Raw genomic sequence first — 14,284 nt, forward strand, 5'->3', positions numbered from 1 at the left:
TGTCTCTCTGCCTGTGACTGCTGGTAGTGTATCTGAAGGATTGTCACATCCTTTCTCTCTGCTTGTGATTGCTGGTAGAGTATCTGAAGGATCCTCACACCCTGTCTCTCTGCCTGTGACTGCTGGTAGAGTATCTGAGGGGTCCTCACATCATGTCCCTCTGCCTGTGACTGTTGGTAGGTTATATGTGGGGTCCTCACAGCCTATTCCTCTGCCTGTGACTGTTGGTAGGGTATCTGAGGGGTCCTCACACCCTGTCTCTCTGCCTGTGACTGCTGGTAGGGTATCTGAGGGGTCCTCACACCCTGTCTCTCTGCCTGTGACTTTTGGTAGAGTATCTGAGGGGTCCTCACACCATGTCTCTCTGCCTGTGACTGTTGGTAGAGTATCTGGGGGGTCCTCACACCCTGTCTCTCTGCCTGTGACTGTTGGTAGAGTATCTGAGGGGTCCTCACACCCTGTCTCTCTGCCTGTGACTGTTGGTAGAGTATCTGGGGGGTCCTCACACCCTGCCTCTCTGCCTGTGACTGTTGGTAGAGTATCTGAGGGGTCCTCACACCCTGTCTCTCTGCCTGTGACTGTTGGTAGAGTATCTGTGGGGTCCTCACATCCTGTCCCTCTGCCTGTGACTGCTGGTTGGGTATCTGAGGGGTCTTCACATCCTGTCCCTCTGCCTGTGACTTTTGGTAGAGTATCTGAGGGAGTCCTCACATCCTGTTCCTCTGCCTGTGACTGCGGGTAGGGTATCTGAGGGGTCCTCACATCATGTCCCTCTGCCTGTGACTGTTGGTAGGTTATCTGTGGGGTCCTCACAGCCTATCCCTCTGCCTGTGACTGTTGGTAGAATATCTGAGGTGTCCTTATATCCTGTCTCTCTGCCTGTGACTGCTGGTAGGGTATCTGAGGGGTCCTCACACCCTGTCTCTCTGCCTGTGACTTTTGGTAGAGTATCTGAAGGGTCCTCACACCCTGTCTCTCTGCCTGTGACTGTTGGTAGAGTATCTGTGGGGTCCTCACATCCTGTCCCTCTGCCTGTGACTGCTGGTTGGGTATCTGAGGGGTCTTCACATCCTGTCCCTCTGCCTGTGACTGTTGGTAGAGTATCTGGGGGGTCCTCACACCCTGCCTCTCTGCCTGTGACTGTTGGTAGAGTATCTGAGGGGTCCTCACACCCTGTCTCTCTGCCTGTGACTGTTGGTAGAGTATCTGTGGGGCCCTCACATCCTGTCCCTCTGCCTGTGACTGCTGGTTGGGTATCTGAGGGGTCTTCACATCCTGTCCCTCTGCCTGTGACTTTTGGTAGAGTATCTGAGGGAGTCCTCACATCCTGTTCCTCTGCCTGTGACTGCTGGTAGGGTATCTGAGGGGTCCTCACATCATGTCCCTCTGCCTGTGACTGTTGGTAGGTTATCTGTGGGGTCCTCACAGCCTATCCCTCTGCCAGTGACTGTTGGTAGAATATCTGAGGTGTTCTTATATCCTGTCTCTCTGCCTGTGACTGCTGGTAGGGTATCTGAGGGGTCCTCACACCCTGTCTCTCTGCCTGTGACTGTTGGTAGAGTATCTGTGGGGTCCTCACATCCTGTCCCTCTGCCTGTGACTGCTGGTTGGGTATCTGAGGGGTCTTCACATCCTGTCCCACTGCCTGTGACTTTTGGTAGAGTATCTGAGGGAGTCCTCACATCCTGTTCCTCTGCCTGTGACTGCTGGTAGGGTATCTGAGGGGTCCTCACATCATGTCCCTCTGCCTGTGACTGTTGGTAGGTTATCTGTGGGGTCCTCACAGCCTATCCCTCTGCCTGTGACTGTTGGTAGAATATCTGAGGTGTCCTTATATCCTGTCTCTCTGCCTGTGACTGCTGGTAGGGTATCTGAGGGGTCCTCACACCCTGTCTCTCTGCCTGTGACTTTTGGTAGAGTATCTGAAGGGTCCTCACACCCTGTCTCTCTGCCTGTGACTGTTGGTAGAGTATCTGTGGGGTCCTCACATCCTGTCCCTCTGCCTGTGACTGCTGGTTGGGTATCTGAGGGGTCTTCACATCCTGTCCCTCTGCCTGTGACTGTTGGTAGAGTATCTGGGGGGTCCTCACACCCTGCCTCTCTGCCTGTGACTGTTGGTAGAGTATCTGAGGGGTCCTCACACCCTGTCTCTCTGCCTGTGACTGTTGGTAGAGTATCTGTGGGGCCCTCACATCCTGTCCCTCTGCCTGTGACTGCTGGTTGGGTATCTGAGGGGTCTTCACATCCTGTCCCTCTGCCTGTGACTTTTGGTAGAGTATCTGAGGGAGTCCTCACATCCTGTTCCTCTGCCTGTGACTGCTGGTAGGGTATCTGAGGGGTCCTCACATCATGTCCCTCTGCCTGTGACTGTTGGTAGGTTATCTGTGGGGTCCTCACAGCCTATCCCTCTGCCAGTGACTGTTGGTAGAATATCTGAGGTGTTCTTATATCCTGTCTCTCTGCCTGTGACTGCTGGTAGGGTATCTGAGGGGTCCTCACACCCTGTCTCTCTGCCTGTGACTTTTGGTAGAGTATCTGAAGGGTCCTCACACCCTGTCTCTCTGCCTGTGACTTTTGGTAGAGTATCTGAGGGGTCCTCACACCATGTCTCTCTGCCTGTGACTGTTGGTAGAGTATCTGGGGGGTCCTCACACCCTGTCTCTCTGCCTGTGACTGTTGGTAGAGTATCTGAGGGGTCCTCACACCCTGTCTCTCTGCCTGTGACTGTTGGTAGAGTATCTGTGGGGTCCTCACATCCTTTCCCTCTGCCTGTGACTGCTGGTTGGGTATCTGAGGGGTCTTCACATCCTGTCCCTCTGCCTGTGACTTTTGGTAGAGTATCTGAGGGGATCCTCAAATCCTGTTCCTCTGCCTGTGACTGCTGGTAGGGTATCTGAGGGGTCCTCACATCATGTCCCACTGCCTGTGACTGTTGGTAGGTTATCTGTGGGCAGGGGCGTAGCAATAGGGGGTGCAGAGGTAGCGACCGCATCGGGGCCCTTGGGCCAGAGGGGCCCCGAAGGGTCCACCCTCTATCACAGTATTAGCTCTCTATTGGTCCTGTGCTGGTAATAATCACTTCTACAGATGCTTTGAATAGTAGTAATCCTTAACACACTGTTCCCCAACCCCTTCTTGCACCTCTGACACTGGGGTTGTCTTTGGCAGGTTTTGGTGCGCCGTATCAATTGTTATGTATAGAGTGCTTGGGGGGGCCCCATGTAAAACTTGCACCGGGGCCCACAGCTCTTTAGCTACGCCACTGTCTGTGGGTTCCTTACAGCCTATCCCTCTGCCTGTGACTGTTGGTGGGTTATCTGTGGGGTCCTCACAGCCTATCCCTCTGCCTGTGACTGTTGGTAAAATATCTGAGGTGTCCTTATCCTGTCTCTCTGCCTGTGACTGCTGGTAGGGTATCTGAGGGGTCCTCACACTCTGTCTCTCTGCCTGTGACTGTTGGTAGAGTATCTGAGGGGTCCTCACATCCTGTCTCTCTGCTGTGACTGCTGGTTGGGTATATGAGGGGTCCTCACATCCTGTTTCTCTGCTTGTGACTGCTGGTAGGGTGTCTGAGGGGTCCTCACATCCTGTCCCTCTGCCTGTGACTTTTGATAGCGTATCTGAGGGGTCCTCACATTATGTCCCTCTGCCTGTGACTGTTGGCAAAGTACCTGAGGGGTCCTCACATCCTGTTCCTCTGCCTGTGATTTGCTACCCTGTGCCTCTTATAGACGTAGCCCAAATTTAAAGGACAAATTGACTCGCAGCGAATTTGTCAGCCCCCAGACCCTATCATGGTTAGGTGGCAATCGCCCGGTGGGTAATTACCGTTGTGGTCGATGCTCGTGTTGCAATTTTATTACCAGGGGTAGCTCCTTCACTAGATTTTGAAAAATTCGCAGGTTTAGACAGTTCATTAACTGTCAATCAAAGTCAATCAAAGTCTATGCTCTCACCTGTCCGTGTGACAGAATTAGGGTGAGACTACTAGACCTCTAAAAGACAGCTACCAAGCTCACTGCAGATCTGTCCATAGTGGTGTAGGGAGCCCCCGAGTTATCGAGCATTTGCGATCCGTACACCATGGCGATGTCACCTGTTTACGCTTTTTTGGGTTAGAATTAGTGAATAGGGACAGACGAGGAGGTGATTGGCATAAAAAAATGCTTCATAGAGAATCCTATTGGATCTCCTTCTTTGATGCGACTGCACCTTTGGGTCTCAATGAAAAGAATAATCTATCAGTATTTTTGTAGATCTCAAAACTGCAGCTTTATTGTCAAATTCTCCCCTTGATATGTTTTTAATGTATTTTCCTAATTCCTTTAGTATTATAGTGACATTTGATTTGGTTAATCATAAGTGCAGATGGCTGTCCCTGCCAATTTGAATTTGGAACTGTGTCATGGTTGGTACCTTTCCTTTCACCTTAAATATAGCTGTCATACTCTATGGTACAATTCACGGCTGACTTGGCATGACCACTGCCCTTTGGATCTATGTCTTTTACATAAATGCCCTGATTCTGCACTAGTGAGCCTTACGGAAATAGGCAGTGAGGTCACTTCCTGCTAATTAGCATATAGTGACGCTCTTTCAGCCGTATAATAGGAATCTTCCTTCCTACTGCGTTCCATGCAAGGATACTCATCACTTCCGGTACAGACGGGAAGTGACGTAAGTTTACTGATACTTGCGACCGGTTGGTCGCACTTGGTTCAGACATGCGGAAGTAAGTGGGTTTGCCGCTCGCGTTTGGAGGGATGGGGCCATTCTCGTGCCTATTCTCTGTCCTATTGGCTCAAAGGGTACAACGGGGAGTTTTGATTGGAGGACAGTCACTTGTAGCATGAACTGTAATCACAAGGTAATTGCTCTGATTGTTTGATTCACCTAATCAATGATGTAATTACGTAAATAAGAGGGGGATATGCATTTGTTCAAATGTCCTGATGATGCGCCACACACTATAGGCGTGAAACAGCTGTTGACCATTCCCTCACTGACTTGTACTCCTCTCCAGCACAACGGTACTGTAACCAATTGAATTTAATGGTGGAATAAATTGAATTTTTTTGCATTGGATGTGTGTGCCCGCTCTCCTCTCTTTTGATTGCATCTGCCTGTGACTTTTGGTAGAGTATCTGAGGGGTCCTCACATCCACATGGTTCTAACCATTCACTATTCTATCCAAAACTAAATGAAATATATTCCACTATTAACCCATGCTTTATGAGATACTATATATTCTTGAACTATACGTTCACTGATTAGCTTTCATGATGGAAATATATAAACTATCATTGCTGATCTTCAGAAACAAAGTTTTGGACTGTAATGGTGATTGTGTAACTGTAATGCTGTTTGCCTGCAAGTAAGACTCTGGAAGAGTGTGTATTACAACCAGGCTACTATGGTAGCAAGTTTATAGGACTCCCGAGGCGAACAATCTAATCTATCTTTACTTACCTGGGGCTTCTTCCAGCCCCTAGAAGTCATTTTGTTGCCTCCCCACAGCTGTGGTCCTCCTCATCAGCAGTTCTCCGCAAGCGCGGTTGCACAAGCATCCACTCCCAGCAGTACTACTGCGCAGGTGCAGTCCACGCCCAGTGACATGGATGTGTGTGCACAGAATCTACCACATGATTTGTGGGCGGCCAGCGGGACACCGAGGAGAACTGGAGCTGCGGTGAGGGACCAAAATGACTTCTAGGGGCTGGAAGAAGCCTCGGGTAGGTAAAGATAGAGTAGATTGTTCGCCTCGAGAGTCCTTTAAAGGGAGGTCAGCAAAGGCTTCTCTTGGGATATAAGCCACATCAAACCTGATATAGTGGTCACTAAGGGTAAGGCCGTATTGCATAAAACTTTGCTTTTCTCCCTCTAGTGCCCATTTGGAAAGACAAGCACTGTGAATAGATGTGGAAGCCACTCCACAGTAAGCACTTCCTGACAATGGTGTCTGACCACTAACGTGACCGCGGGCACATATACTCTCCCCCATGTGACCATACACTGGCTCTGCATTGGAGCTGAGGCTGGCTTATAGTCATGTGCATGCTAATTGCGGCTATTAACATAGGTGCTTATGGCAGTGCCCATTTTATCCGCAGATAGGTAAAGGCATTGGCGGGGGAATCTTAGAGTTAAGGTGGCCACACACCATACAATTTTTTAAATATCTGTTCAATTTAAGAATTGCAATCAATTTTTCTGACTGATTGTGACATTTCAAAAATATGACCAATGTACCACACACCTATGTTCAATTTTTTTCCTCAATTATGATAAAAATGATTGGAAACTCAGAGAAAATTGCTAGGGTGTGTATATTAATAAATTAACAATCCAACACACACCATACAATCTTTAGTAGAAATTGAAGGGAAATAGCTGGCATTCTGGATCAATTTAAATAAAAAAAAAAACCGGGAAATCCGATCGGATTTTTCAGTCGAATGAAAAAAAATCTTTCGATTTTTTTCGAGAGATACGATCGTTTTTATCGAATTACTGTAAAACAGGATCATTTTATTGTATCGTGTGTGGCCACCTTTAGGCATGGGTGGAGGGATTAGTTATGGTTAGGCATTGAGAGGGAGGGCTCGCTTAAAAGTAAGGTTATTTTAGGCCATAGAAAAATATTGTTAAAGATTACCAATATTTTACTACTGGAATTAAGTAGTGGATTATCAGTTATTTTACAGATATTCCACTAGCAGCTTTCTCAAGTGGCCAAATTACCGCTGCATCTTTTTTAAAAAAATGTATGCTTCTTTTCAGCCATCTGACAATAAGCCAGCCCATGCTCCAGTGCATAGCTGATGTATGGCCAGGAGGGCGGGTGGGGCCATGGCTGCACTCCTTTGCCAGGAAGTACATGTGAAGACTACAAAATATCTCTACAGCCTCATTTATGAAAATGAGCCCAGTAAAGTTGCAGGACAGGCTGTTTTATCCTTAAAAGAGCATGTTTGCTCTAAGCCACTCAATGCTGCAGGTAACAGCTCCATAAGGAGTCATACCTTGTTGGACATGGCATTGGTGTCTCTGCGTACTGGTGCAGATGATACTGGAGGCTGGCTTGCAGTTTGGGAAGGTGTCATTTGTCCTTGAGCTGAAGAACTAGATATCATCGGTTGTTGCTGGGAAAGCGTGGCAGAATGTTTGGGCACTTGCTGCAGCTGCTGAGGCTCTGTTTGCTGCACATTGTTAAAGCTCATGGAAACAATCTGGGGCTGGTAAAACATCTGGTCAAATTAAAAGAAAATCCAAATAACAAGTTAAGTACAAATTAGAAATAAAGAAACTTTCTATAAAATATAAGGTAAATGATATGTTAAAGGACAACCGAGGCGAAAATAAACGAATGAAAAAAACTATTGTATCTATCTTTATTCTCCTAAAATGACTTTTTAAGATATTCCACAGTTTTATTTTATGTTTAAATCTACTTTTTTAAGTATTAAGTGTTTTATTGTTTTTGCTCAATGACACATTCATTGAAGTATGCCAGAGCTAAAATCTATGAACTATTGACCATTTTTATCTCTTTCCTGCTCTCAGAAGCCATTTTCTGCTAGGAAAGTGTTTTATAGTTGGAATTTCTTATCAGTGAGGGTCACACTGTAGTCACTTCCTGTCTGAGTCAGGCCTGAGTCAGCTACTTACATACCTGATATTTAACTCTTTCAGACAGAGAAAGAAAAAAAAGGAACACAGCATAGTTATTTGTGTGCTAGGCACTGTACATATCCATGTCTATCTCATCATGTCACATGTCACCTCGGGTATCCTTTAAAGAGGAGCTGTCAGCCATACTATCTCAGGAAAAAGAAACAAATATATAAGTAAATAAATACTTGCTCTACTTACATAACATATGTATTGCACTCTCCACGTTATGATTCCTGTGAATTTTATAAAGGAAGAGTAGAGAATCCTATTCTAGACAGTTTCCATATTTACTGTGGCTATCTTGAAGCCAGTCGTGATGTAATATCCGCCCTTAGTCTCCTCTGTCTGATTTGTCCGCCCTTCACTATAGAAAGTGCATTGTCTCAGCATGAGAAATATTGGCCAATCAGAGAGGAACAGAAGTGTGGGAGGGGAAAGCAGGAGGGAAAGAGGCTTCAGCCAATCAGGCTGCATTAGTTAAGTCTGAGGGGGAAGTAGAGAAGCAAAAAAAGTAAACCCAGCATGCCCTGCAACTTCTCTTTTGTGTACCAAATTGTCTGTGTACCAAATAAAAGTCATGTAAACTGGGGAATGATAATTTATCAAAAAGAAAATTAATAGAGATTTTAACTTTTGGATTGCCTGGTTAGCATCCTTATTACTTGTTTACCAGATAAAAATAAAGAATTGATTTTTTATTTTATGCCCGACAGTTACTCTTTAACGCTATATAGGTCTCTTTGTGTCTGTATTTAAAGAGACTCTGTAACAAAAATTTCATGCTTTGTTCTACCATCCTACAAGTTCCTAAACCTATTCTAATGTACTCTGGCTTACTGCAGCACTTTCTACTATCACCATCTCTGTAATAAATCAGCTTATCTTTCCCCTGTCGGACTTGTCGTCCTGTGTCTGGAAGGCTGCCAAGTTCTTCAGTGTTGTGGTTCTGCTATGCATGCCCCCTCCCGGCCTCTCTATGCACACTCCAGTGTGTGTGTTATTTACATAAGCCAGCAGCGTCTCTGCTTATCAGTGAAAGAGAGCTGGATAAAAATCCTCCTCTGTTAGGCTGTGAAAGGAGCTGGCTGACACATACTGTGGAATTACAAACACAGGCACAGGCAGAGCTGTCTGCTGGAAGCCTGTCACTTCAGTGTGTGAGAGCTGCAGGGGACAGAAGGTAAACACACAAATGATCTCTTGAGATTCAAAAGGAAGGCTGTATACAGCCTGCTTGTGTATGGATGTATTTTCTATGTGTGGATATACTGTACATCAACCTACTTCCTGTTTTGGTGGCCATTTTGTTTATTTATAAACCAACTTTTTAAAACTGTTTTTGACTACTTTTAATGCGGCGGGGAGCGGCGAAATTGTGACAGAGGGGAATAGGAGATGTCCCCTAACACACTGGTATGTTTACTTTTGTGCGATTTTAACAATACAGATTCTCTTTAAAAAGAAACCAAATCTCAAAAGCCTCTGGCTCACAGGGTATATACTCTTTTCCAGGCTAGTAGAGTGTTGCCTAACCCATGATCATGTCACTGCTGGTGATGTTATTGCCCTGCAACTAGTTAGGACCTGGGGATGCTTCAGCTCTCCAAAGTGACTTCTAAAATATGTATTTCGTTTTAAGAAGCTCAAGCCTACTTTTGAAATAAAAATTGTTATAGAAAGGAGCTCCACAAATGTTAAATGTGCGTACCAATGACTTTAGGTCTCTTGTAGTATGACCACATATTAGGTTCCATCCTCCACCTGTTGCTGATCAGATGTACCTTCAAGGTTTGAATCTATGAACACAAGCTCAGGTAACGTTGCCCTTAAAGGACCACTATCACGAAAAAAGTAGGGAGTTAAAATCTGACAGAACCGACAGGTTTTGGACTAGTCCATCTCTTCATGGGGGATTCTAAGCTTTGTTTTTAACAGCATTTCCCGAACAGCAGTTGCAAACTGACAAAATAACGTGCAAGTTAGTAGGGAGACTGGCTGGTATCTTACTACTTTGGCTGTTAAACTGCTGTTCAGGAAATGCAGTTGAAAACAAAGAAAACCCTGAGTATCAAGGCAAGGATGGTAAATTTAGCACCTTACTAGGTCCTGCTGATTGCCATAACAAAGGATACCTGAATAGCATAACAAAGATATGGCAGTTGCTATTAATTTGCTTATTAAACTGTAATTGTCTTGTTACGTCTCTAGTGATTGCAACTCTTCTGTATTTTTAGAACAATAAAGTGGCTACACTCCCCTGATAAGAATGATCAGAAGGGTTTGTTATATAGGTGTAGTGAGTGTTTGGCCATTTAGGTGCATCTGACCAGGTAATAATGTGTGCATCCTTTATTATTATTATTTTTATTTATTATTTATATAGTGCCAACATCTTAGCGCTGTACATACTGTACATTAGTAACTTATTTTGAGTAACAAAATAACTTCTCTATGTAAGCTATCAATTTGCTATTGGTACCTGCCTGCAAAACATATTAAACACATTAACCTCCCTAGCGGTAAGCCCGTGCTGAGCATGGGCAAAGCCGCCGAGGAGGATTGCTCAGGCCCTGGTGAGCCAATTTGCACACTTTATTTTTGTTGCACGCAGCTAGCACTTTGCTAGCTGCATGCATAACTCGATCGCCGCCGCTCACCGCCGATTCGCCGCTACCCGCCGCGTTAGATGGGCCCCCCCCGACCCCGTATGCAGCCTGGCCAATCAGTGCCAGGCAGCGCTGAGGGGTGGATCGGGACTCCCTCTGACGCCACAACGTCGATGACGTCGGTGACGTCATCCCGATCATCGCCATGGCGACGGGTGAAGCCAAACAGGAAATCCCGTTCTGAACGGGATTCCCTGTTTGCTCTGATCGCCGGAGGCGATCGGAAGGGGTAGGGGGATGCCGCTGCAAAGCGGCTATCATGTAGCTAACGCTAGGCTAGCTACATGATTTGAAAGAAAAAAAACGTAAGTGCTGCGCTGTCCCCTGGCGGTTTTAATAGACTGCCAGGGAGGTTAAAACACACCTGAACTGAGAGGGATATAGAGGCCGACATTATAGTTTTCTTTTAAAAATACAGATTGCCTGGCTCTCCTGCTAAGCATACTTAGCCAGAGACCCTGAACAAGCAAGCAGATCAGGTATTTCTGACTAAAGTCTAATAAGATTAGCTGGATGCTTGTTTCATCTTGTTTCAGGTGTGTAATTTAGAGACTACTGCAGCCAACGAGTTCAGAAAGACAGCCAGGCAACTGATATTGATTAAAAGAAAATAAATATAGCCATCACCATATCCCTCTCAGTTCAGGTGTACTTTTATGCTGGGAATCCACCATGCGTTTTTTTTTTTTGGGCAGATAGATGGCTCGATAGATAACTTCTGACAGATCTGATCTGATTTTGATAGTTTTTCTGATCAATTTTCTCAAGTGAATGGAAATCTATCAGAAAAACTATCAGAAAATCGATCGACCAGTAAATGTGCAGGAAAAAACTCATTGTGTATTCTCAGCATTAGACTTGGGAAGCGCGAACAAAAGGTGCCTTGTCTGGGGTGCCAAAATGGACAGAAATGGCCTTGATACTTTCTTTATATTTGAAATGAGCACAGTGATTTCAGTGCACCACACAGAAGAATAATATATCTAAAATGGCCATCTCTGACTCTGTGGATTGCCTTGCACAGAACTCTTTTACTAAAACTTGTATGTTTTCAGCTAAGATATAAAAACAATGTTGTAGAAAGAATGCTACAATGTATTGGCTAACTCAAAAGATTAAATTAAACAAGCTTTGTAGTCCCATTTGTCAGTGGCAGTTCACAACCACAGATTCCTGGAATAGACAGGTAGTCTTTGCTACCATGCTGGAGATCCACAGCTGCCTTAGCTTCAGTATTTCTACAGCTGATGCTTGTTATAATGTCTGCAGCTGTTTGTTATAACTGTGCTACCCTGTACAAGTCTGCCTCCGTTATTCAGTCTTATTATTACATTTCTTTACAAATATTTACACCCACACACATTGTGTACACTCAAAGAAATTATTTTGTCCCAAACAATGGCTTCATATGAAATCCTGGATTATATTAGGGTCAATGCAGAGAGGAGTGCAGAACAGAGACAGTACACTTTCTCAACGAACCTCAAACCCCCCCCCCCATAGTACACAGACTACTACCACCTACTCCTGCAACAGTCACTAGCCTCTCTGTAATGCACTTACTGCACAATGGACTTTTTTTGTCTTTTCCAACCAACCCTGCCACCACCGGTCTCCCTTCAGGTGCAGCATATGCACTGGGAAGTGTTACTGAGAGGGACAGCTTTATCTATGTGGGTCATGCATGAACTACTTGAGTGTTAGATCCTAAGATGTACACATTGTCTAGATGTGTTCTTTATTAAAGTGTACCTGTAGGGAAAACAAGTGCCCCTATGGGGTACTCACCTCAGTTGGGGGAAGCCTCTAGATTCTGTCCCATTCCAGTGCTGGGACTCCTGAAAAGCTGCTTGTCGACAGCTTGCACATGCACACTAGCATTCGGGCTCCCAGCGGGTAAAGCCGTGCTAAGTTCGCTACGGGAGTCCCATCACTGAATCGGCTTGGCTGAGGAGAGCAGGGGAAGCCACTTGAGCAATCTCTTGAGCTCTCCAGAGGCTTCACCCTCCCAAGGTAAATATTCCAATATCCCTGTAGCAAACATCACAGGTTTGCAAGACTCATGCATTTCTCTGACACTCAAGCTACATACAGCGTGACTACGTTGCTCTGTGATTTTTAAACTGTAGCTACCAAAACGTATACACTCAAGACAAAGTGGCATACTTCACATTTACTATTCCACTGTCCCTCTCCCTGCACATCACCTTGTTATAGCATGCTAAACTGCGATTCAATGAGGCAGGGCATGCACTATTGAAAAAATACTACATATGAAGCTATCTGCCATTCCTAAATGACAAATGAACCACTGTATTCACTATAAGTAAAGTGCCTAAAGACGTAAAATGTTAACCGCAGATGGTAGGTTGGCAAGCAGCTATTGCTGATCTACCATCTGCAGGCTAGCCCACAGCCTTTGAAGAACTATCTCTGCTGTAACGAACTGGAAGGGTGATGATGCTGTAGATGCTGTAGAGTATTCACCAGAAAATTAAACTATAGTACCAAGAGTATAAAACACTGTGCTGGAGCTTATAATAAAATAGATTTTTTGCAGCAGATGGTCAGACAAAAAGCCACCAGCTATTTCAGCTTATGAAATGGTGTATCTATGGGTATTTTTACTTCATTGACCACAGCTAGCTCACCTGTAGACTGGAATCCTGGACCATGTTGAGTGTCTCCTGGATCTTTTGTAGTTCTTTCTGCTGCCATATAATGTTGGCTTGGATGTCAAGTCTCCGTTGCTCCAGCTGATCCCTGAAGGTTTGGAACATGTGTGCAGAAAACTAATAAAAGGGACATGGATGGAAGTAAGATTTGAGGAGGTTCCCTTGATTTTATCTGTCACAATACAATATACTGCATGGAAGAAACTATTACTTAATCACTGAAAAGCTATTGCGGCGGCTTCTTCCGGGCATCCACAGTTGCGGCGAGTCACGACGGCTTTGCACGCTCGTGCCCTGTTCACAGACCGCTCCTGGTAAGCCACTTCCACTCACTGGCATCTGCCGCGGTGTTTCTCTATTTAGGTTGGAGTCTTGCTCTGGTCGGGTCTCTATCACTCACTGCGCCTCACCGGCGTTCATGCCCTTCCACACTTCCTTTTTCCATCTCTGTGGCTCTTTTTATGGTGCGGAGCACCAGTCACCACACACTACCATCTTTCATATTTCCTTCCTCTGCACCCGTGCACTCTTTCCTATACCCATACATACCTTCATGCAGGGTACTTATGCACGTTTATTGCAGCCCCCAGTGGGCGTCTCTCATTGCACTACACTCTAGTGCCTTCCAGGAATTATAGGACTTTGTTTCATTTATTTACATGTTCATATTTATTGATATGGAGATTGTATTAATCATGTTTAACATTGGGCCGTACATCATTGTGCAATTGTTTTTATGGTTTCAAATATGTTATGGATTTAATAAAGGCTTAGTTATATTGCTATTTTTGTTGTGGAGTGGTTCATTGGGGGCCAGTTCTTTTTCTCCTGCTTAATGACTTTTGTACCTATTGGCCCATTCTGCACACTATAAGCATTAATACCCATTATGCTAATTAGCCTTATGGACAATTGATGGTGCTTGTCCATTTTGTTTGGTGTCCAAAAATCTCAATTGACAGCGCACGATTTATCAACTTTGTGTGTTTTTACCAGCAATTAGTAATGGCTATTTTAAAACCTGATAAGGCTGTTCACAATTGCACAGAAAATGCAGCGTGCAGCGCCTTTTAAATCAGCAAAAAATCTAAACGCACTGGTAGAGTAGGGACACCGTGATTATCATGTTAATCGCAGTGGCCTTGCAATCCGCCAATTACAGCAATTTGTAGAAGGGCTTTAAGGGTGAGTTCGCACTATGTGCATTACATCACGCTGTGTGTTGCTTTGACCTTAGCTTAACCAAAGACCGTCCTCTAAAGCTCACT

The 14,284-nt window shown here is 45.1% G+C and overlaps 1 protein-coding gene across 3 annotated transcripts in view; it reads right to left on the reverse strand.

Annotated features, from left to right (window-relative positions):
- NPAS2 (neuronal PAS domain protein 2) overlaps positions 1-14,284 on the reverse strand; it is a 117,712-nt gene that overhangs the window by 21,948 nt on the left and 81,480 nt on the right. For 2 of the 3 annotated variants that reach the window (XM_068268269.1, XM_068268270.1), the window contains exons 16-17: positions 12,993-13,133; positions 7,024-7,248 (exon numbers count right to left, since the gene is read on the reverse strand). In XM_068268269.1, the coding sequence (XP_068124370.1) occupies positions 7,024-7,248; positions 12,993-13,133 (366 nt within the window). The remainder of the gene's footprint in view (positions 1-7,023; positions 7,249-12,992; positions 13,134-14,284) is intronic. The other variant, XM_068268271.1, reaches the window with a different exon arrangement.

Source organism: Hyperolius riggenbachi, chromosome 2 (genome assembly GCF_040937935.1).
Source record: "Hyperolius riggenbachi isolate aHypRig1 chromosome 2, aHypRig1.pri, whole genome shotgun sequence".
Lineage (NCBI taxonomy): Eukaryota > Metazoa > Chordata > Amphibia > Anura > Hyperoliidae > Hyperolius > Hyperolius riggenbachi.